Source organism: Acanthisitta chloris, unplaced genomic scaffold (assembly GCF_000695815.1).
Source record: "Acanthisitta chloris isolate BGI_N310 unplaced genomic scaffold, ASM69581v1 scaffold21359, whole genome shotgun sequence".
In the NCBI taxonomy this organism is placed as follows: domain Eukaryota; kingdom Metazoa; phylum Chordata; class Aves; order Passeriformes; family Acanthisittidae; genus Acanthisitta; species Acanthisitta chloris.
This window is the reverse complement of record NW_008690266.1, coordinates 30932-56137: the sequence shown is the minus strand read 5'-3', so window position 1 is coordinate 56137 and position 25206 is coordinate 30932. Positions and strand designations below refer to the sequence as shown.

The 25206-nt window shown below is 40.5% G+C and overlaps 1 protein-coding gene across 1 annotated transcript in view; it reads left to right on the top strand.

Annotated features, from left to right (window-relative positions):
- ZNF827 (zinc finger protein 827) overlaps positions 1-25206 on the top strand; it is a gene marked incomplete at both ends in the record, with an annotated part of 45079 nt that overhangs the window by 3580 nt on the left and 16293 nt on the right. The window contains 3 exons of the mRNA XM_009081758.1: positions 2299-2471; positions 12494-12977; positions 22476-22709. Coding sequence (XP_009080006.1) covers positions 2299-2471; positions 12494-12977; positions 22476-22709 — 891 coding nt within the window. The remainder of the gene's footprint in view (positions 1-2298; positions 2472-12493; positions 12978-22475; positions 22710-25206) is intronic.

Genomic DNA, 25206 nt, shown 5'->3' with positions numbered 1-25206 from the left:
TGCTTTGCTGTTATGAATCTGATTCACTTACCCACCAGCAACATCTAGCTTTGGTTATGAGATCAATACGCAGTGAGATTAATTAGATGTCGACAAGTAAGGAGCAGCAAAGATGGAGGCTATTTAAAGAGGAATAAGTTAATAAGGAGAGTGTGCCTGCTGCTCTTTTGTCCACCACGTCGAGCTATTTGCTCAGAATTATTTCAGGCAAGAAGCTGGAGCCATGGCTCATCAGACCATGGTTGTCTCTGATGTGGTGGTCAGGTCTGGTGTCTTGCATTCTTCAGAGTAAAGTGGTGCAGAGAACGTGAACTTTTCTATCAATCTGTTAATATTACTGATTTTATAAACTGCTCACACATTCGGGATGAAATTTAAAAGGAAACCTGGAATCTCTGTTCAAGTTCTGGTGTTGTTTTTGAGAGAGTGTGGGTGACAAACCTTTCTTTTGCTGACTGAATGCTCGTTTGCTGGAACTTCTTGCCTGTGATGTTTGCAGTTTTGTTCCCTGAATTTCTTTGGGAAGCCCTGGCTGGTTCTTTCCTCAGTGGATTAAATCTTTCCAACCAAATGGCACTCCATGATATAAAATAGACACCAGTCTAAATGAAGGAAAGCTGAAGCCCATGGTTTTCTCTTTATTCTGAGGTTTATGTAGCACAGTATAGAGCTGACATGGTTCAGCTTTGGAGGCATTTGCCTAAGTCCTGTGTAACACTACTTGTCATTGTTATAGGTGAAGTCACATGCACAGTTCTTTGCATATTTTGTAATGTGCTAAATCACTGTTGATCCATCTTGTTTGCAGCTTTATTTCTAAGGGGCTCAGAGCTAGGTAATACCTTGTTACAAATTTTTTTGCTGGATGATAAACAGAGGTTGGAGCGAAGATGTGATAGAAGGAAGATAAGTGATAGGTGAAAATGCTACCCATGTAGTTTTTTCTGTGGTTTTGTGAAGAAGTAAGTAAAGATGTTTAAAAACTGAAACATAAGCACGTATAGCATTGGTTTTGACTTAGTCTTTAGAGGTGCAGAGAGGGGAACAATTTGATATGTTAAGTGTGATAGAATATTTCAGGAGGAGAATTTCTGAACTTGCAGTAGTGCTTGCTTTGACATCGTGTCCTTTCTTGTACTTACATAATGACTACCTAATCACTTGAATTATGGTGGGTTTGTTTCTTACCTAATAGCGAGGATTATATTTTAGGATATGACAGATCTTTCTGGAGGTTTTTATCACTGAGTTCCTCATCAAGGGAATTTGATGTTTGCTATATCCTTATCAGTAGGAAAAAAATGATAATAATGAGATGAAATATTCTGAGAGAATTTTTGAATGGCAGGATGCACATTGCTGAGCTCTGGATATTTGAAAACAGTCTTGTCTTTTACAGTGAGGAAAAAGGCTTCTAATTCCATCATAATATGACGCCTCACTTTATAATAAGGAGAGGAAATTGTGGATGGGTGGTTAGTTGTGCACAGTCAGCAGAAGTGAATTCCTCTTTCCTTCAACCTTGTGATGGTTCCACACTCGGAAGGCTAAACATATTTGCCTGATCAATGCCACCAAATCATTTTCTTATCTTAGGTGAACTGGGCAGTAAAGCAGAGTGCAGACATTTAGGAAGTAGATTTCAAGCCATGGCAATTAGAGGAGCAGAAGGACACCTACGACCTGAAGACCTTTGATGGCTGACATTGCAGCAGTGTCTGCTGAAGCCATAACTGAACAGTTCCAGCAGCACAACTTCTGAGGGCATTCACTTCTGGCATTAAATATATCTGATATGCAGAACCAGCATACTTTTCAGTTAAGTTGTGGATTCTTCTGTGCTTTATATCCTGTTTCCCTGCTGGTTAACAATCAGATAGGGAAATGGATAATTTTTCAACAGTTAAGCATATTTTCCATACCCTACTACAACCAGCCTTTGATAGGAAATGAAGCTGCAAAGTGATAATTATGAGAGACATTCATCTCAGCTCAGTTAAATTATAAGGAGCATTAGGACCAGGTGAGATAGAGTAGCATCCTCTACTGATTAGTGAAAGGATGTTTGGGGCATTAACCTTTATAAATTATGGTGACCTTTCTTAGAGGGATAATACCAAGATTAAGGGGAGAAAGTGGGAAGGAACTGTAATTTCTAGTACATGTTGTTAACTGGTGTGTCCCTTCACAGATGAAACTCGAGCACTGAAAAATGAAACCTTGAGTATGTTTACGAGGGGAGAGTATTTGACAAGTGACTGTAAAGGATCCTTTGTTTTTCTTCCCCCTTCTGCTAAGCCTCAGAAGAAGAAGGAGGAAAACCTTTCCAGTGTCCAATCTGTGGTTTGGTTATCAAGAGGAAGAGTTACTGGAAACGGCACATGGTGATTCACACAGGTCTGAAGAGTCATCAGTGTCCACTCTGTCCATTCCGCTGTGCACGCAAGGACAATCTCAAGTCACACATGAAGGTAAGGGAAACGTTTACTGACAGTCAAAATACCTGAATCACCAGTCAAAGAAATTATAGTATAACAAACCTATTTCATTTGCATTTGCAAGAACAAAATGACCCTAGTTATAATACAAATTATACCTTTATTTAAGTAAAGAGGCTTTAAAAAGAGAAAGAAATAACTTTGCTTGCCTCTCCATTTTATGCAACATGGAAACTACCTTGGGTTATGTCAACTTGGTGCAGCACAAGCTGTTTGTAACTGGTTTGGTTCAGAACCTGGAACCTCCAGCAGCAAGGATGCTGGTTGGGATGTGACGCCATGCAGTGTCATCAGTGCTGCTTTTCAGGATGCCGACTAGTAACTCAGAATGCCAGTGCATCACACCAAGTGGGCACACTAACTTGGCCAGCTCTAGCAGAGATCTCTTCATTGCTTTCTACAGCCAGGCCTGCAGTTGGAACCTTTTTCTTGCTGTACTTTTTAACTGCAGGCACTTGAGTAGTGAAGCATCCAAACCAGAATGAATGACAGTTTATATTGTAATGTTTAATTTTCAAGTGTTTCCATTCAGTTCTAACTCAACCTAAGTTTTAGGCTCAAACCAAAGATGAACTTTTGAGGGAAGGAACATCTTTGTATAAGTGTCTGCTCAGCTGAATTACTACGTGGTTGCAACATAGGAAGTGCCAGGTCTTGCAAGCTGTAGAACATGCTTGATGGTATCTGTCCTATCAGCCCATGTGTAACTACCAGCCTGGTGTGGAGGGGACCAGAAATGCCTGTACAGGTTTTGTATATGCTATTGCAGAATCTGAGTTCACTGGTCAGGAGTCTGACCTTGCTTACACTGAAGTAATTACTCACTTCAGGGTAAATGATTCAGATGCCGCTGATCACATCAGCAGATCTTGTTGTATTTGAAGTTATTGCTAGGTTTGAAATCATCCCCCTAAAGTCTGAAGGGTCATTCCTTAACACTTCTGCTTAGATCAGTGCACTATTCCCAGGCATCCTTGGTATATCACACTAATCCTTATCGAGTAGGTTGGTGTTATGGCTCTTTCTTTTAGGACTTGGTGTTCTCTCTTGACTAGAGGACACAGATGGCCATCCTGAGTAGAAGATGAATAGATAGAATGGGAACACAGCATGAAAAGAAAGTGTTTGGAGATTTATTTTTTTTGCTTTCAGCTGTTGACAGCCTGCACAGAGGCATGGATCACCTAAAAGCTTGCTATTCCCTTGGCAAAGACCTGTTGTTGTCCCCTGTTTTGTAAAGGACATCCCTATTATCCCCTGCAGAGATGCTTGTCCTCTGCTTTTTTTGCCTTGTTGGCAAAAATTATTGTTTACAGGTTGAGGGCCTATCCCTTCCTTTTGGTATGGTAATTTCTGTAGGTGGTCACAGGTAGGATGTTGGAGAAAACTAGGGACTTTTTCCCTGTATCTGTGCTCTCAAAATGCTGGCCGAGGCCCTTGTCCTCTTTCCTCTCCCCTCCCAACATTATTCCTTTCACTAACTGAGCCTGAATCAGCTTAAAACAGACCTCCTTGTACAGTCATGTAGCATGTGGTGTTAATTATTTGGTAGTATGGTAATTATTACCAAGTACAGCTCAGTTAGAAACCATTGAGGTCAGAGTCAGGCCTAGAGCTGCTTGACTCAGTGTAAGAGATTACAGCCTCTTTTAGCCTTACTGTGAAAGCAGGAACTGAAGTCTCCTCAATCAATGCAGTCCAGTCATGCAGGTCATGATGGACTCAGGGGTCTTTGCTGGTAAAATTGCTCCTTGTTTGGCTGAAAGCAGTTGTCTTAAAAAACTAGAGGGTCTGCATTTGGGTTTTTGTCCTTTTTTTTTTTTTTTTTTTTCTTAGAGAATCACAAGAACAACAATCTGAAAGATCTTGTTTGCCTTCATTTCAATCAGTTTCATACCCTTTTCTCAATGGACCAGGCCATTCATAAAAATATCTTCTATCAGATCAGAATTGAAGCAGGTGAACGAGGTAGTGGCATGTTAGTCATGTGTGCGAAAGTATCAGACATAATTTGGATTCCTTTTGGTTAAAATATAATTTGATAACATGATTTAACATAAACCCCCCATGATTTCTCATTATAAACAGTGCTGCTTTTAACTCTGTGTTTGTGAGGTTATATCCTGGCCTTATCTCCTTCCTGGCAGGCAATCCATGAAGGTAGAGCTGTTTCTCGCTCTCCACCCCTCTCTCCCTCCTCATGAGTCAACTGTGGCTGCAGGTGAAAAAGGCTACTCAAATTTAGGGTACTGGGCTGGTGTTTGTCATACATTACAAGACAATTTTTATTCCAGGATGCTATCACAAACCAAGTTTTTTTTCCTTTATGCTGCTCTTTGGTTTCCAGGTTTTACATTCAGTTGATAAAGATGACAGGCAAAACCTGCTGAGGTGTTTTGTCCAGCCACAGTCCTCAAACCTAATTGTCTTGTATTTCTTTCCTCTTAGGCAGCACAGTCATGAGCTTGAACCACCTTCTCTCTTTCCTATGTTTTTGTAGGCATTCTCCAGTGAAACTGGTTATTCAGAGATTTAACTTCCATGAGTGATTTGTGTGTCCATATGGGCCTTCCTTACTGTGTGTACCTTTAGGTTAATGACCAATGGCTATATAATATAAACACTGTGTCATTTTATGGTAATTTCAACACATCAGACTGACCCAGAATACAGCATTGCCAACATTTTTGGTGTCTTGTCCCTTCCTGTAGTGAAGATCTTAATAGAGAGCTGGAATCCTTCCAGCCCTGACCCATATTCAGATCTACATGTGGTACCCACCACGTTGATGAAACATTCTTCCAGCAAGGGCACTTTGCCAGGACCAACTCAACAACTGGAGGCAAGGAAGAGAAAGGCTCAAGAAGGGAAACAGGAGGAAAGTTTCCACACAGACACACAAAGGACCAGGGAGGCTGAGCAGCCTGGTTTTAAGGCACACAGTGTTAGCTGTAATTGTTACATTGCATTTAGATTCCCCAGTGATAGGCACCTTAGAAAAATACTAAAACAGACACAGTACAGATTTTCATTAGACTGGTTTGGAGACAAATTATAGTGCACACATAACCACAAGTTTTGGCCCTTATTCCCAGGGATCTGGGGGGAGCAGCTCAGGACCTGATTCTGGTATCATAGCATTGTTTCCAGGGATGCTGAGAATACTGAGCTGAAAATGAAGCTGGACAAAATGAACAGGTAACTGAGAGGTGTCTTGTCCAAGCAGGCAACAAATACTGTATTTGAGTCCTTCTCTCTGTGTATCTAAACATATATTCAGTTGGAATACATTTCCTTCTTGAGAGAGTATCTCATGTACTACTTCTGCAGAAAGCAGTGGAAAGTTGTGGTGTAATTCAGCAAGACGTATTCAGGCTTTTCTGGTTTTCCTGGTAGGGATTAAATTTCCCTCAGAGCAATACCACAAGCATCAGTCAGACTTTGGCCCATTGGTATCTTTGGATCATGCACATATCTTCCTCAGCAATTGGTGGACAGATAGGCTGTGAGATCATCCAGATATGTTCCAAGAAAGCAACAGGATATTTAGCCTGAGCGCTTGGAAAGGGGAATGAGGAAGAGGAGCATATGGCCAAAAACAATATCTGTAAATGTTCCTTGTGCTCCTATATAGACATAAGGCAGAAATGGGTGAGCTAGCTCTTCTAGCCATGGAAAAGAAGCTAGGCATTGTACACACACCCTGGAGCATGATGGTATGAGAGAAAACAAGGAGAGAGAAGATGAAGCTTAACAGAAAAGTGAGATGCAGTGGTAGGCAGGTCATGGGATGCTTAACCACAGGATTTTCCTGCTTCTGTTGCTTATGAAGAGTTCCTGAGTAGTATGAAGAGGGTTATAATCACTTAGGGAGAGGCTACTAATTACATGATAGTGGAAATAAGGAAAGGCCCTGAAGAATGTAGCCTGGTGCTCACTGCCCTTGGTGATTTGCTTTTCCCTCTATCTTCCTCAGCTAGTGTCAGATGACTGAATCAGCATTCCTAGCCCATTTGGGTGAAATACAGGACTGGTTCTGTTAAAGCATCTTCACCATATTGGGAGAGGGAAATTGACTGTGTTTTATAGGAGGGTTTTTTGTTTAGTTTGATTTATGATAAGTTTAAAGAGCCCTGGGAGGCACCTGTAATTCCTTTATGTCCCCATCAGCTGAGTGGAGGTAATGCAAACTTGCATAGCTTTTCAACACATGAAAAGCACACAAGGTACCACAAGTGGCCTCAAGTATCTGCCTTTTAATCGTGCCACTTTTTGCATGTGAGACAAGGATAAGACAGGATATGCAATGATACCTTAAATCTTTAAGAGAAGAAAGAAAGGGGAAAAAAGTATTATTTTTGGACCACCTAGTCCAGTCCAGCCCTGCAGAGAGGCTTTTTCTTTTCCCTTTACTTTCAAGTGAAGCAAGGAAATAGTTTCAAAAAGAAAATACTATATAAATAACGTATGTGTCCTGAAGGGAAGGATCATATCAAAACTAGCACTAAACTTCTGAAAAGGCAATATTTGAAAAATGAGGGATCTTGTTGGAAAAGACCGTGAGATGAAAAAGCAGAGGGCACGTGATGCATGCAAAATGGAAAGTGTACTCAAGTGCAGTTGGAAAAGAAGGCAACAAAAAGAAATTTAAAACTAAACCAAATCAAAACCCAAGAAAAAAAATCAATGAATGGGTAGGCTAGAATGATGAAATGGTTGGGTTGTAGTAGTTTTTGAATATAGTAGTTGCTTAAACAGCTGTACCTCATGGAAATGTTAATACACTTGAAAGTTGGTGAGAAAACCAAAAAACTTACAGGTGAGAAAAACAAAAAACTCATAGGAGAGAAAGAAAAAAGCAATAATTAGGTCACAGAAAATAAGTGAAGAGTGAGTAGCCAGAAGCAAAGGTAGCAGTGAATAGATTCAGTACCCAAACCTCTTCATGTTCTGATTCTGCTTAGGAATGAAGGTTCTCCAAAATCCACACTTCTCTTACCCTGAGTATTTTAAAAACAATAGCAAAAACCCCTGTTAAGTTCCACAAAAGAAAGGTGGATGTCAGTCCTTCCTTTCCTGTGTTTCATAACTAGAAGGGAGAGTCTGTGCAAAGCATTACCCCAACTTAGGAACTGCAATGATTAGACAAGGGCTAATGGATTCAAATTGAAGGAGGGGACATTTAGGTTACATATTAGAAAAAATGTTTTCTTCTAGGTGTGGTGAGACACTGTCCCAGGTTGCCCAGGGAGGCTGTGGCTGCCCCAGCCCTGGCAGTGTTCAAGGCCAGGCTGGATGAGCCTTGAGCAACCTGATCTAATGAGGAGGTGTCCCTGCCCAGGGCAGAGTTTTGGGACTAGATGATCTCTAAGGTCCATTCCAACCCCTAAAATTCTATGATTCTATGGTTTTAGGAAGGGGAAAAGAAAAGATCTGCCTCAGCAGTACTACAAAATTGCAGGATGTGTCTGTGTCACTGTTTTCCTCACCCCAATTCACCATTGTACCTGTTGGGTGGGATCACATGTATTTGTCACTGTGGTACATCTGTCTAGCTGATCAGTCATCAGGGATCTTGCTTTTAAGTATGAAAAGACAACTTAAGAAATAGCTTATGATACCAGAAAAGTTAGTATGTCAACAAAAAACATAACAGGAAAAAAATGCACTGATACAAATGATGTGATACGATAGGGACATGTGGTTTCTGTAAAAGAAAATCATGTGGTGTTCTACTAAGATGTTTTGAGCATGTCAGGGAAATCATGGACTTAAGAATCAGTCGAAATTTATTTGGCCTATAAAAAAAGCCTTTGGCAAAGCTTCTCACAGAGAAGCTGCCAAATAAATTAAGCAATGTGATGTACTGTGGCAAATTAGAAATTCACCAAGAGACAGTAAAACAAAGAGTAGGAAGGAATTAGCAATTTTAAGCATGACAAAAGGCTAACGGAGGGGTGTTCCATTACTAAAAGTGGAATGGTGCATATTTTAGCAAATGTGATCCGCACAAAATAATGACTGTGGGTAAGGGAATTGTAGATGATACAACCTTCTGTTCATGAATCAAGATGAGAAAAGGCAAAGCTTGGAAGGGAGCAAAAAGAGGCTGGATGACTGGTAAACAAGGGAGCAAATGAAGTTATTGTTGACAAATACAAGGTACTGTACCTTGGAAACCAGAGTCTAATAATGCACCTGGCTGTCTGATATAATGAACTGTAACTGCTCAGGAAAAATATCTGGATATCGTTGTAGACAGCTCAGTGAAAACCTTTCCTTGGCATGCGCAGCAGTGGCCACAAAGTATATGAGATATTTGAGTGTCTGGAGAATAAAACAGAAAAAAACCCCAGTGAAAATACGACAATGCTGTTATTAACATATGGTATGCTGCCACTTTCTGGTCACTGCAAAAAGACATATCAGAAATAGAAGGGATTTTAAAAGCTGGCAATGAAAATTATTAGTGGGATGGGAAGAAAGAATTCCCTTTGAAGAAAGAAGCTGAAAAGAATGGGACTGCCAGGGGGGTGAGAGGTGTGTGATCAAAGGTGTGATGTGTGATCAGAATAATGTATGTGATAGAGAAGATAAACTAAGTAGCCTCTTTTTTGTCTTTCTTGTAATGTGAGAATGAGGAAGGAGCAAGAGAAACTGAAAGAAACAAGAATTAAAAAGGTGACCAATAGATAATTTGAACTCAAGTCCTCCTAGTTTCATTGAAAATTGTTGAGTACATCATCTCAAACACACAGTGAAAAAACTGTTGAACCACAAAATACCATTTGAGACTGGGCAGACTATAAGGTGAAAATAAAGATGATACAAGTACTTTGCACAGTCAAGGAGAATGTCCATGGTGAAGGGAAATAAACTCAGAAGCCCTTAAATGTTTCTGACATAAGTCAAGCAGTGTTTTTATGGGATTCTGAAAGAATGGTTCTGTATGAGTAGGTTGTGCACTATGGTTTGTTGCAGTGGAATTCAGAGAGTCCCAAGTCTGGCAGCAGCTGGCTCAGACTGGGACTTTGGGGAAACCTGCCAGCTGCACTCTTGTCTCCTCCTGCTTGTGCTTCTTGCAGCCTAGTGGAGTCTAAAGAAGACATCTGATGGTTTGGGTAGCACTAACACAGTGTCAAAGCCATTTTCTGTCTCATGGAGGGAGAAGGCAGCTTTTTGGACTGTAACATTGCATGGCCTGGATCTCCCCTGTGGCTTTCTGTGTAGCTCTACAGGGTTTCTTGTTTTTCATTCTGCAGCAAGTTGTTGCTGCCTTGACTTTTCCCTCCAAACAGCATAAAATGTCAATTCTTGGCTCTTTCAGCTGCTGTTGAATGAGAAAATAAGGGTAAGTTTTTCCTTTAGAGGGACTTTAGCTTCTATTTCTAATAGTGTTCACATTTTTTAATGACTATTATTTATTTTTGAAAATAAAAGTAAAATTAAAATCTTCTGGTAGGAGTTGGACCCCAGACCTTGGGGGCTAAATATTGGGCTTGACCTTTTTTTCTGTATGTTTTGGTTGGGTTTTTTCCTAGATATAAATTTTTTTCCTTTCAAAACTCATAATATTTGAGGTTTAATTCTGTTACTCCTTGGCCACAAGTTAGAAACATACTTTATTTTATGAGAAATCCATTGGTGATGCTGTCACTCTCTTTGGGCAGGAGAAAATCCAAATCTAATGAATCAGTTGCTCCTATTTTCATCCATTCTCAAAAGATATTGCAGGGGTGGCATGTCATACTCCTGGGAAGACAAGGTAGGCTCCCACACTGACTGTGCCACCTGCCTGCAGCAGTGACAGCCTCCTGAAGGCACTGTATTGATGATTGTGATAAGAACCTCTAGAAGGAGTGGTTAAATATGTAGGCAGGGAAATTTTGATTGAAGGGGATCCTGGAGAGAAACCCTGGCACACAGATCTCAGTGGGTGTAAGAGATAAAGTTGCCATGGTGAGAGTTCTTGCTACCATCAGTGCATCTCGGCGTTCTTCATGAAGAGTGCTTACATACTGCTGTGCTCACAGACCATTCTGTTTCCAGGAGTGTAGACAGGCAATCTGGTTGGCATTTCCATTGTCACCTGTTAATTTCCATTGTCATAGAATTTATTGTGCTGCTATTCCCCTACAAGGTTGCTTTAAATCTCTGTTAGGTTAGCATTAGCTTCTCTCTTTTTTCTGTTGTCAGATGCAGTTCTAAGATTCCAGAATTACTTTGAAAATGTTATACAATACCCAGAATGTCATTCTGTAAAACAGCTGGTGAAGAGAAATTTTCTCATGCTTTCTGCTTGTCTAGTACTTCTCCAGAGCGCTTGAACTACTGAATGAAAAGTTACGCAGCACTAGTGAAATGTGTCTTCTTCACTGAATGCAAAAAGTCCAAAAAAGGGACATCTCCCAGCTTCACATTTTAGCAGACCTGAATTGAGGTCTTGTGTATGTAGAGCTGGGAATCCTGGATATGAGCTTGTGACCGAGTTCCTCTTACTATACAGAAAATGAATCAGGCCAAGTTTACAACCATGGGAAACTCCAGCCTGGATTTTGTCAGGGCTGTGTTTGGGAAATGCTGCTGTTACCTCAGAGCTCTGCAGTGTCTGCCCCAGGACTCTCGGGATCTTGATCTCAGCTCTGCAAGAACCTGGAAAGTGCTGAAAGCCTTAGCTGAAGCCAGTTTTTTTCCAAGATCCCTGGTGTAGAGCTGAGCTTTGATTAGAGCTGGAGCTCTCAGGGTGTAGCAGCAAGCCTGGGATCCCTGGCACAACTGGCTGCTTCTGAGCCAAGCCCAGGGAGCAGGGTAGGGGAATTGCACCTTGTTTGCCAAGAGTTCATCCAGCCTCTCCATGTTTCAGGTGAAATATTTTGCATTCAACAAATTGCCATTTTCCAACAGAAATCTGTCTCACTGAAGCGTTTCCAGCCAACTTGAGTCACAAGTGAAAGCGAATGTGTGGAGCTCAGTCTGGTGCCAGTTTGCCCCGATCACATGTTCATCAATTAGTAAGGAACAAATGTATGTATTTGCCAGTCTTTCTGCAGGAAATAGTCTGGAGTGCTACTGGCAGGAGTCTAAATCCATTTGGGAAGCTATGGCAAAAAAAACTTCTCGATAAACCTACTATTATGCTGTGCTCAATTGTTCTTTTCCTTTAATGAACACTGTATTAAGCAAAAATGGTGTAATTATATGTGTATGGTTTATGTAGTTTAATGAGTGTGTCTGTTCATATAGTATTTTAGCCATTACATAGAGATGGATGGATAGAATTCTCTTTAGAAGGTAATCAGGATCGAGCTTGGGGATATTAGGCATTACATTCATACTGGAGGATGCAGGCTCTATGAGAAAGAGCCTGCAGTCAAAAGATGAAGACAGTAAGATTAACTGGGATCCTTAATTGTCTGATAAACTAGAATAAATGGCAAACACAATCTCTCGTGTTTATTTTCTGGTAGAATTAATTTCCAGCAAACTGTTTCAATAGTGCCTTGGTGTTGCCTGGTTGCTGTGATTTTACTCTAATGATACATAATGATGGACATGGCTATATATACAGATTGGGTTTTTACTGGGTTGCTCTGAACTGTTTTTATTTGTGAGGTTGCACGGAAGGATGTTTGTTTTTTAATCAAGAAAGCTACTAGTTACAGCTTGGAAGTCTTTTTCTTCACTGACAGGTCATCAGGATCTGGTTGTAAGGACTGTTTGATCCAAAGCAGACTTCATCATTTCCATGCGGCAGGAACAGATGTTCCTGATTTTTTTGTTTTCAGTTGAGTCTGATGTTTATGTTCTTTGACTTACGTGTGAAGGAATCCTACTGTTCTTAGTGCCTGACAACTTTCCAAGTGCTCAAAATGAAGAGTTCACTCATTAGTTAACTTTTTTTTTAAAACGGTGTAAGGATGTAGAGTTGAGATTTCTACAATGCTGTTAATCTGTTTTGCTTAATACATGCTTTTATCTCTCACCTCTTGAACCAGGTTCATCAGCACCAAGACAGGGGTGAGACCTTTCAATGCCAGCTATGCCCTTTTACCTCGTCCCGCCACTTCAGCCTGAAACTCCATATGCGTTGCCATCAACATTTCCTCAGGACAGAATCTAAAGTGAAGGAGGAAATACCAGAAACTGAGGTGAAGGGGTCACCACAGCTAAACAGTGACTCCTGCATGGGACCACAGAGGGAAGGAGGTGGACCTGACCTCACGGGATCAGCATCTGTATCTAAAACACCCGACGTGGCTGGGCAGCCTAGTGGGGGAATTCCACCTTTACTGGTGAAAGAAGAGCCCAAAGATGACAATGGTGTCTCAGCTGCACCTTTTGCTCTTAGCACTGTTGACAGAGCCCCCAACAACACAAAGCTGAAAGACTCCTCTGACTTTGTGGCTAATACAGCATCAGCACTGTTCAGCCAAGACATCTCTGTGAAGATGGCATCAGATTTTCTGATGAAGCTGTCAGGTAATTGAGTAGCAAAGTGGCAGCAGCAGCTGCTCCGTTCTGGGCTGAGAAACACTTTGCCTTGGGTTTGCTAAATCATGGAATTACAAGGAGGAAAACATCGTAGCTTCTTGACTTAGAATTTCTTGTTTCCTTTGGTAGCAGAGGTGCGTGATGCAGGAAGAGGGGAAACAGGAAAGAGAGGGATTTTGCTGTTTAAAGCCTTAATTTTGCTGTTTAATTGGGACTGGGAACTTTTTATCCAGGTTTTCACATTCATTGGCAGTTACCTTGGCAAATCTCATCTGGTCTGTTTTTCAGGCATGCTGAATCCCTGTAGTTCTGGTTTGAAATCACTGAGGGTCAACAAGTGCCCAGCATGTTTGAAAATCCAGCTTTTAAGTTCTCTGCCTTTTTCCCACCTGTTATTGATCCCCTTCCTTTCAGAGGCAGTAAATGTGTGTGAAGTATGAGTGTTACTGCATTTCTTAGTTCTTAATACTTTAAAAGTCCAAGAGATTAATGAATAGCTTTTAATTGTTTTACTGTTTTAGTTGAAATATCTAATGCAAAGCCTATGTTTATTGTGGGTTTTTTTCACTGTCAGATTATTGCTGTAAGAATGATATTCATATGTGAGACTGAAGTGGAGGATGTGTTTAGGGCGAATCTGTTATATTTTGTTTGCTCTTTTATTGATTTGACTGAATACTTCGGGATTGTGGATATGCTGGGGAGGTGTTCTGTACCAAATGTTTATAAAACTGGCCCTGAATTTTTAAAGAAGTCAGGAAAAATGTCACTGAAGAAGCTTCATTTTCACAAGGACATGTCAGTCCTTATGGCAAGTCATGGATTTGGAGATGGAAGAAAACCTTCTCAGTAGAGAATCGTTAGTCACCTCTCTCCTTTAGATGGAAAATAAGTTATATTGTAGCAAATTTTATTTTCAGGTAAACTAAGGAAATAGCTCTGTCTTAATGCCATTGCCCTGGTGAAACCAGAGCTGTTTGTTTAGGGAAGGCTTGTTGTCCTCATCTGCCCAGTTCTCTATACCTGTGAGGTCACAGTTCTGTGAAGAATGGGTAAGCCAGAAATCAAGACTGAGGCTTCATGAAGCAAACCAGGAAAACTGAGAAGAGCTGAGGACAAACAGGAAGTGAATTGGGCTGGCACAACTGGTTCACTGTGCGGGTTGGAAGAAGCTGCAGAACTTTTAAAAAACATTAATCTGTTGATATAATTTATGACTAACAGAAAGTGGGCAGGATGAGTCTGCTTTGATTGGCTTGTGCATTTTTTAACTTGAGTTTCCAATTTGGACTCTATATAAAATCCATTTTCCATTGTCTGAGCTGTCCCACACGTGGTGTTGTTCTGGTGTCAGTCCTAAATTTGGGTTGGTGTGCACAAAGTGGCTCTGCACATCAGCGCTGCTGACCTGGAGATGGTAGTGCTCATGATGGCTGCATGTAGCAGGAACGAGAGCAGAAAGCAGGAGAGGGGGGGAAATCCTGAAAGCTGAGAAAACATGCATCTTGATGTGTTGCTTTTCATGTAGCAGTTGATGGGAAGCTGTTTACAGTTTGGCAGACGGTCTTGTTTTCAATGTCTGATCTGTTGGCATAAGAAAAATGATACAAATGTGCATTATTCATGCAAAAGGCCTATGCAGTTATTTTATGGTGACTTACTAAAGGTCTTGAAACCTGACTTGTATGCACTGTTACCTAGCAACGTGTTATAAAGTCACAGGGGGAGAGAGATGTATCTGTAATTTTGTATGTGCGCATATTTGGATTAAAATACACTGCCAGTCACTAAGTCGCTGCACAAGAAGAGCAATGTCAAAAGGAAAGGGATTTCTTTTCCTCCCAGACTTATGTTGCGTTACATACATCTAGTTCATGTTTTCCTCCATACAGCATGCATAAATTTAGAGTAGAAGTAATTCTCTTTTAGCAAGTTGGCTAAGTATTGGCTGCGTTTTTTGACGTCTTGCTGTGCTGAACGAAGTTCCTTTGAGTGATTTCTTTATTACGACAGTCTTGTTAGGCCCATCAGAGCTTCAATTACTTGCCCTACCTTTTCAATGATACAAATCTTTTGACATCTCAAATTGTATATGCCAATTTTAACAGCCAGCACAGATTTGTCGAGACCAAATTATATCAAAACAATCTAATTTTCTTCTCTGACAGGCCTCGTGGCTAAGAACGAAGCAGTAGATAGATATATAGACTTTTAGAATTTGGCATTTATTCTTATTGAATATTGATGGTTTAAATGAGCATTTATTTTTGCTTGCCAATGTTTATTGCTCCTCTCGGTTGGTGTAAATTTGTATACCTCCAGTTTCATGGGAGAAACCTCAGGGCCTATTGGTTCTCTTTTTTGTGCAGTTGCAGCCTCTACTTGGTTTCCAAGTGTGTGGCTTGGAGGAGGTCTTGTCTCCAGGCCTAAAAGCTGTGGTTTCCAGAAGTTTCACTGGCACACCTAGGGTGAAAGACAGTACAAAATAGTTGTTTATTAACTGTCAGGAATTTTAAAACTGAATCTTAAGCACCTATATAATCTTGACTCTCTGCATTATTTCTGATTGTGCATCTCTAGTCTAGATGAAGTGGGTATCAGATGGCTGGGAACTGAAACTAGTTCAAAGAGATCTGTGAAAAATGTGCAAAATGCACAAATACAAGACCAGGAACAATTAGCTGGGTAACAGTTCTGAGGGAAAGGAGCAGGAGTTAGCATCATACTGGTGCTAAAAAGGGTGTCATTGTACTGGGATGCATATAGAGAGAAACAGCCTCAAAGAACAGAGGAACAATCCTGTTAGTCTTGCTCAAGTCCAAGGTTTTGGCACTATAGTTGATGAAGAGCACAGACCCTTGGAAGGACTTCAAACGACAGCAGTGGAAATGACTGGGAAGTTTAGAAAATAGGTCCAGTGAGGATGGCTTAAAGGGAGTGAGGATATGAAGCCCACAGAGAAGTCTAAGGAGAGTCATTAATGAGCCTTTAATGCATTAAAAAGTTTGTTGTGAGGAGAAGGAAATAATCCACTGATGATTCATTGTAGAACCATAGAATGATTTGGGTTGGAAGGGACCTTAAAGATCATCTAGTTCCAACCCTCCTGCAATGGGCAGGGACACCTTCCACTAGACCAGGTTGCTCAATGCCCCATCCAACCCTGGTTTGAACACTGCGAGGGATGAGGCATCCACAACTTCTCCCTGGGCAGCCTGGGCCAGTGTCTCACCATAATCACAGTAAAGCATTTCTACTGTCTTATCTAACCTAAATTTCTCCTCGTTAAGTTTTAACCCATTGCTCCTTGTCCAGTCACTACAGTTCCTGATGAAGTTATTCTCTGGTTTTTCTGGAGCCCCCTCAGATGCTGAGAGGGTGCTATGAAGTCTCCACACAACCTTCTCTTCTCCAGGCTATTCAGCCCAAACTTCCTCAGCCTGTTTTCTCAGGGGAGGTGCTCTAGTCCCCTTATCAACTTTGTGCCCTTCTCTGGACTTGCTCCAACAGTTCCATGTCCTTCTCATGTTTCATATCTTAATTTTCAGAGTATTTGCTTTTCCTATTTCAAAGGTTTCAGTGGAAGACATGATACAACATACCCCTTTAAATATGTCCTTCCACCCACTTTTAAGGCTCGGGGTTGATTTTTTTTTTATAATAAAAAATGTCTTTCCCAATGATCCAAATTCCAATGGCCAGTGTACCCTAGTGGTGTTATTACTGTGCCTGTGTTATGTGCTGCAGTAACTTTTAACATTCGAAAGTAAATGAATCCCAACAAAACGGATGGGACTCTTGCACTATTGATCTCAAAGGGATTCTGTGTGGAAACAGTAATTGTAGCACATACTTCATTGCTGGCCTCTCTCCCCCACCTCTTGCTGTTAAACAAGTGCATTACTCTAGGAAGCATGTCTCTTCATCTTGTGAAGAGTTATCTAGTGTGCTCTACTTCTGCCATTCTCTTTATGTTCCCCAAGTTACTTGCATGGAAAAACTTTTAAAAATAGAGGAGGAAGGAGCAAACATGCTGAGGGTTTTGGACTGGCCATGTTAAACAAATGAGAAAATATGTTTTCTCCCAGTTTAAGTCATATCTGCTGTGTGTGAAGACTTGAATCTTTATTTTGGAAAATAATGTCACCATAGGACTTTGATGACTATCCAGAGTATTTGCACTTTGCATTCATGTTTTATTACCTGATTCCATTAATGGAATCATCAGACAGCTACGTACAACATATTAGATGAGCTGAGTAATCGCTTAGGTTATTTGTTCTGTTTGGCTCTCCAAAATTACTGCATTCCTTAAAGGTAACAGTAGTAATTTGAAATGTTTTAGCATTTGCCATTGACAGGACTGAACTGAGTGGCTTGATCTCTTCAAAGAGCTATTTTTGATAAAATGAAAGCATGTCCAATTAAATGGTCGTAATCATTATATTTATGTAGCAAGTTCCAAGGAAAAGACAATGCTGCCTATATTTAGGTTTCATAGTTTATGCCAGAATGTAAAATTTCAGTTAGGATATATAAGTGCACAGGACTGGCAATTATTGAGCTGTGTCCTTAATTTGAAAATCCTGTGAGTTCCATAATGCTGCTGTCAGTGTAAATACCCCCAGACGTCATCAAGATCTCTCTTTGAAGTGTCTCTCCAGTTTCTTCACATTTTCATAAGTTCCATACAGACCTTAAATTTAAAATTAAATTGTGAAGGGGCAATAGCACAGCTACTTAAAACTTGGGCAAACCAAAGCTTGGACTAATGCTTGCTACTGATACATTATCACGCTCATAATCTCTTTTCAGCTATTACCAGTCTTATATCCACAATTTCTCAACATCCTTAAAATCATACCCATCATGTTTATACCTTGAAGGAATATGTGGAATTGAGCAAGATAAAGCAGTGTAGTCTCTGTGTGAATTCAGCAATTTAAAATGCAGAATAACAAACTCCTTTTTTTTGTGCATTCAGTCCAGTGCAACTTAGCAGAAACCATCAGTGTGATTCTGGACCAGGTCTGTGCTTAGAATTTAGTTTTAGTATCCACACAGACTCTTACACTTGGAGTATAAGACTAGACTAGACTGATGGCTCTTTTGCTTCCCTGATTACACCATTATTCTGGGCAGAAGTCCGAGCTCATGAGCCTTTCTCTCATATCTCTCCGAAAGTGGCAATTGAAAACACTGTTAGTTCAATCATCTCTGATTGTTTGCTTTGTTTTTTGTTTTCTTAAACAAATATAAAGGCCAGTCTGGTGGTGTTTTGCTCCTCTGTTTCTGTTCCTTTGTAGAAAGAAGACATTTCCATATTGCAAGCAGTTCTTTGCTATCAGCAACAAATTTTCCTTTGCTCCTTTCAGTCTCCTTCTCCTCTTTTCACCAGCTTCCCTAGGATTTTACCTATTCAGCTGCTGTTTTGATTTCTACTCAGAAAGGTGATGATGTTCTTGCTAGAGCCTCTCAGGCTTTGGCTGTATAACAGACACCTTGGAGTGTTGCAGGACTGTGCGGTCCTGCAGGTGCCTTAGCAATTTGCCTCATTCCTCCATTCCACTTGGACTAGAACATTGTGAAATTTTGAGGGCATGGTGTTAGGACTGGTCATTGTCCAATGCTGTGTCTGTTTGCTTTACTCTTGCTCCCTACACACAGAGCAGCTTTGGAGAAGATCAGGATAGTTAAGTAGCCTCTGCTTAACCTCTGCTTCCAATCTTTAACTAACTTAAGCAACGTGGTTTGGAGATCTCATATTTTAAGTGGTGTCTGGAAGCCCAGATGTGTCAAGTCATGGCATCATTCTATTTATGATTGTCTATTCAGCCCTTTCACTGCTTTGATAAAAAGAACTGTTGCAGTGTTGTAACACCCTTCAGTCATGAGTAGCTTTTTCATTGATAGTTCCCAATCCTGTTCCTTGCAGCTCTACAGGTAAGTTTATTTGGCTGAGGGCAGACTAGAGTGCTTTAAAACTGAAATATAATTGATTTGGAATTTCCAGGTTCACACATGAGTTGCTCTGGGACAGATTAATACTCCAGGGCAGAAGAAATGGGAGACTGTCCTGCCACAAGAACAGTATTTCTCCTTTTGGGCCACTTACAGTGTAACAGCCTCTGTGTTTAGGAAGTTGAACATAATTTAGAAGCCCAATTAGATTTTCATCTGGAGGTTCTCCAACAGGTTCCAATTCTGTAGGTTTTTCTTACAAAGCAGTTAGCTCACCAGTGGCTGCTTCTGGAGTGTTTGCACCCTTACTCAGTTTTTGGATGTCATCAAATACAAGCCATAGCCTCCATGCAGAATGCCAATACCTACCTGCACATTTCAATTACTAGAGAGAGCCTCAAGTCATACCCTTTATTGACCACAGCTGCCTTCAGGCTGATATGATGCTCACTGTGAGTGAACTGTGCCCTCCAGATACTGCAGAACTGATCTGTCAGAGGTCCTTGGTTTGTTTTAACCACTGCAGCTCACAACTTACCATCTGGAATAGAAAGAAGGCTCTCTGTCCTTCAGATGCTCTAAGTCCAGTAGGACCTGGATAAAACACTTGCTTTCTTCCTCAGGTGGAAGTCATGCCATGGTCCTCTTGCTGTGGTAGCTCTAAGGAAAACCTCAAGGAGAGCAGTTCAATTTGCAGTGCCTTTTGAAATGTGTCCTCACTTTCTCCTTTCCCCTCAGCCCTGGTCTTTCTCCTCTCTAGCTGTAGTCAGGCATCACTGGTAAAGTAATGTAATGCTACAGTGATGTACTGTGTTGTTTTCTTCACAGTTCCTTTTGACACAGACTCTGTAGATGCTTTTTCTGATGGCCTCTTTTGTGGCACCATTCTTATTGTGGATTCTTCTCAGACAGATGGAACAGTGACCAACTCGTTGCTGATCATGATTTGTAATACAAAGCTTGGCTTGAAGTAATCAGCCCATTTTTCCTCTTTCAGTTATAAATACTTTGAGCATCTAGAAACCCTCGTAAGTGGACTGATGCAGTTAGCAGCTTCTATCAGAATGTTTCAGATGAGTGGCAGATGCCCAAAGCTTTTCTTGTGGCATTTGGCAGTTTGAGGAAAGTGTTACAACTTTCATCATTGACTTTTGCCAAATGGCTCCAATGATTCCAGTTGCCAGGAAGATAAAAATCAGCAGTCTGGAATATTCTTTGATCTGTGTTTTTTCTGGATATGGAATGGAACAAATGGAGCGTTATCCACCCTGCTTGAGAGGCTCCTGGCTGTTGGTTGCCTTTGCTGGGTGGGTTTGTTTTTTTAACTCTGTTTATTCAAAATTAAATTGCTGAGTTTTTTTGGATTCAGTCTGCAGGCAACACATCCCTCATTCTATTATCATTGCCATTCAGAATGAGTGTAAATTAAATATAAATTAAGTATATGTATGTGTGTCTATTTTTGTATGTAGATAGAAGATACTATTCCTTCTGGAGAGTAATAATTTTGTCATTCAAATAGACTTTAATAGACTTCAACACAATCTTTACAATTCTTGTCTAGTCCTAATTTTTAAAAGATGCCTCAATCATATGGTTTTTTAAAATCTGGTCATAGTAAACTCTTGTTTCCCTTATTTGCAATATTTTTTCTTACATATGTTTATTGTTTTCCCCAATATGACTTGTGGGTGCATCACAGTTGATGTTTCCCATGTGTTAATGATTTTACCCATCATTGTGGATCCAAGATGGGACAGAGACAAGAGTGGTGAGGACTTCTGTTGTTTAGGGCACCATTTATGGAGCTTTTTTTTATTTGTGTGTGGGTTTTTTTCCCCCCTCTTTTAATGTATGGATCTGATGCACTGGACAACCTCCTCCTTTGTTTTATTTGTCCTTCTATTTTAGGCTTCATTTACGTTAGAACCTGCTTTAGCATATTTCAAGAAATATATTTCAACCTGCCCTATTGATTGTAGCAGTTGGGTTGAAATTGACCCAGTAGTTGTCTGATTTTGGTTTTATTTTCTGGGGAAAGAAAAATGAGGCAAATATCTCTTCTTTTTTTGTGATTTATCTACAATTAAAAAGTTTGATTTTTTGGAAACTGTGGTCAGTTTGAAGAATGTGCTGCCAGTTAATTAAAGAACTAAACCTCTGCTTTTTTCCTAATTTATTAATTCTCTCTTTTCTCCAAAGCAAAACAGCTAGAGTAGGCAGAATCAGCAGCATGGGGAAGAACAGTAGGCTGAGATTCTTTCCCCTTCAGGTCACACTACCAAAGGCCTTCCCCTGGGTTGTGGGACACACTTTTATGGTTCTCACAGGTGACATATTGTAAACACATATAGAGTCTATATGTATCTTATGAAGATCTAGTTTAGAGTGCCTGATGCTGTGCTGGAGATCATAGGCAAGAGTCATGAGGGTAGGCAGAGGATTGCCATGTGGAAGGAGGAAAATGTGTAGGAGAGGTAGTAAGGTAAATGGTGAGACAGCTCAGAAAGATAACACAATGAGGACAGTGCTCTCTAGTTTCATGTTTGTGGAGACAAAAGCTTAGAGAGGTAAACTTGTCAAAGTTTGTGGCACTGAGCCAGTCATCTGCTGTGTGTTGCTGGGAATTTAAAGGGAAATTTTGATCAAGAAAAAGTCACTAAGAAACAGGGAAGGAAGTACCTCTTCATGATCAAACATAAAAAAGTATAAGAAGAGCTGCTGAAAACTAGTGTAACTTCTTTACCTTTCTGCCTGTCACACAGTCTGCCTGTGATTTTATATTGCTTGGGCTTGGAAATGCTGTTTAAGAGCTGTTCTTGGTTTTACATGTTCAACCAAATGCTGTGCAAAGGATCTACCACTGCCAAGGGGTATTGGAAAGACCCTTCAAGAGCAGCATTGCTCAGTGTGTAGATTTTAAGCTGCCCCCTAAGGTCTCTGTACCCTTCTCTGAGGCTGTGCAGCTGCTTACATGGAGTGTTTGAAAGGATTATTTTAAACTTGCTCTCTTTTCACTCTGTGGATATAGAACTTGGAACAGTGCAGAGCTGTCTTCTGTTCTCTTTCTTAACAAATACCCGCTTTTAGGACCTACGAATTTGCTGTCTTTTCCATTTTATTCCCCTCTTAGGTTTTCTCTCTCTCTACTTTTCATCTCTTGCACTAAGAACTTAATGTGTCGTACCCATGGGCTTTGTCAAATGTGCCCTTATGTGAACTGATGTTTTAAACTTCCCCCAAGCCTTTAGAAGACCTACAAGCCATGACCAGGCAAGTAGGGGCAAAATGTAAGAGAGTATGTTTTCTTGAGCATGCAGTTGTACCTGCAGTTTTTGTGTTTCAAAACTGCCCCTTTGTACAAAAGATGCAGAAGTTTGCCCCATGAAGCATCCTTGAACACTGTTTGACTTGTCTGATTCCAGTACCTGCTCTAGCATTTCTCAGGTTATGGTTTCTTCCTGTTACTAGCTGCTCTGGGATTATGTATTACATTACGTCTCACTTCTTTCCTTCTCTTGACAGCTGCAAATCAAAAAGAGCCCTTGACTCCCAATTTTAAAGTGAAAGAGGAACCTAAGGATGAAGAAGCAGCAAGTTCAGCCGTGTCTCAGTCCAGCTATGTGTTCAGCCAAGAACCCGAAGCCTCAGCTCCAAACATCCCTGAGGAGAAACTCAAGCCACAGGAGGCACAGGCAAACATGATGAGGCAGGACATGTCAGTTAAGGCAGCATCTGAGCTCCTCATGAAGTTGTCAGGTAGGTATTTAATTTTGTAATATTGAACTTCTTCATTTATTTTATTTTTCATTCATACTAGCAGGATTGTCTGGCAGAAGGTATGTTTAGCTTTAGTAGCAAGTCAAGGAACAACTGAAAAGGTCTGTCTACACAGTTTCACTAGCATAAAACATCTCTGTTTGGTCTGTCTCCATAGTATCTAATTATCTCTGCTCTGGTTTTCAAATTAATAACTATGGGATAAGTCAAAAGAAACGATGCCTTAAAGCTTTTAGATGCTGTAATTTAGAAAATATACCAAAACATGTTAATAACAATTTATTCTCAGGTGTCACTGCGTTAACATCACATGAGCAACGTCTGTACTGAACTGTACCTGACAAAGCTTTATAAAAGATGATTTTTTTGAAGCCTATTATTTTTTCTAATAATATCTTGTACTCAAAATTACAAGATACACTGTTAAAAAGAATTCTATCAACTCAGCCAGCTTTCTGCTGCTAGTGAGACCACTTGAACTTGCCTACATTGCCTTGATGATATATCCCTCTCCAGACAAGTCAGCAGTGTAAACACATAGGTAATGTTAAAGCTGGAGGGAGTCAAATGAAAATGTGTGTTCTGTTAATTATTCTTTGTCTTAACTGTCATAATCAAGGTTTAACTTCAAGTGAAAGTAAAAGGGTTGAATTCTTCCTGCTGGGAGCAGGCTGAGTGAATGATGAAAAGGCTTTGAACTTCCAATAGACCAATTTTTAGGACCAAGACCTGAAAGTCAGTCTGGGAGTTTGAGTTTTGTATTTCCACATCTCAACTGGATCTGTTAGTTTTCAAGTCTTCTCCAAAACTTGAAGATTTTTATTTTTCATGATGCCTCAGTCATGCAAGAAGTACCAGTGGAAATGTTTACCAGTTTAGTAACCTCTGAGGTCCCTGCCAGACCTACCTGAAATTGTCTTGATTCAATACCATCAACCTTGAATTTGAGCTTAAATTTATACCTGAAAGTCTTTGACTAGAATCTACCCCATAAAACATGTAATTAGTTCACTCCTGTTCATACCTGCACACTTTAATTTGCAGAAGAATTTGAATCATTGATTTGCAAGCTTTCCATGTTTAATGGTGCAAGAAGTGTTTCCCAAGTACAATAGTTGAGCAGGAGTTTCCCAGTTGTTCACGGACTCCCAAATACTAAACATTTGGCTCTTGATATAGTTCACTGTTGCTGCTGGTGTCTGGTGTGAGTGTGGTGTTTTGGTAACAGCACTTTGCAACCTAATGAATGCCAACCTGTGATTTTATTTTTCCTGGTGCATGTAAATGTATGTAACTGTTTTTTAAAAGAAAGATCTCCATAACTTAATGTTTTCTCAAGTACTTCAGAAGCACTAGGGTTTTGGATTGGGAATCTTGCATTCAGCACTAGCAGGTTGTGTTTAGATAGTTTTATTACTGGCTATTCTGTTGGAATATTTGTGCCTTAAATATCTGGTTATATGAATGAAATTTTTCATGTATAAAATCTTGGACAAGTCTTCCGTCACTTCTGTTGGGACTTCCCAGGCTTTAAAGGCTGTGGTAAGAAATAGACTAGTGTAACATTTTTCTTTGGGATCTCTTAATGTTTGAGCAGGTTTTGGTTAATCTGTAGATGAGAAGGTGAAGAATGACAAGGGTTTACTGGGTCAGTGTTGCTGCACTGGTATTCCTGCATCAGCCATGGGGTGGTGTTACACCAAGTTTATCACATGCTGTTTTCAACTTGCACTTTCCTGAATTACCATCTAAGACAGAAACTACAAAGGAGAAAAGCACTAAGATGTAGTGTAATTTGGGACAAATATAAGAGGAAAATTTAAGTTGAATAGACTCCTTAGGGGTCTTTTTCTTCATCTAGTAGAATACTCTCAGATTACTGTTGGCTCCACAGCTTATCTTAGGCAATTCTGCAGCCTAGTTTTGGTGATTTAGAACTTACTTAAGCAATGCAGCCACTTCTTCATAGCATCATAGAATGGTTTGGGTTGGAAGGGACCTTAAAGATCACAGAGTCATTTAGGCTGGAAAGGACCTCCAAGATCATCAACTCCAACTTTTGATCACCACCTTGTCAACTGGATCATAGCCCTAGGTGCCACATCCAGTCATTTCTTGAACACCTCTAGGCATGGTGACTCCACCTCCCTGGGCAGCCTGTTCCAGTGCTTGACAATGAAGAAATTCCTCCTTGATGCTCTGGTGCAGTTTGTCCTCTTGTCTTGTTGCTAGTTGCCTGGGAGAAGATGCCAACCCCCACCTTGTTGCAACCTCCTTTCAGGTAGTTGTAGAGAGTGATCATCTAGTTTCGTGGGCAGAGACACCTTCCACTGGACCACATGTGCTCAAAACCTCGTCCGATGTGGTCTTGAACTTTAGTAGGGATGATGCATCCACGGTTTCTCTGGGCAACCTGTTCTGGTGTCTTACTGCCTTCACAGTAAAGAATTTCTTCATGAGCCACTTCTTCAGATTA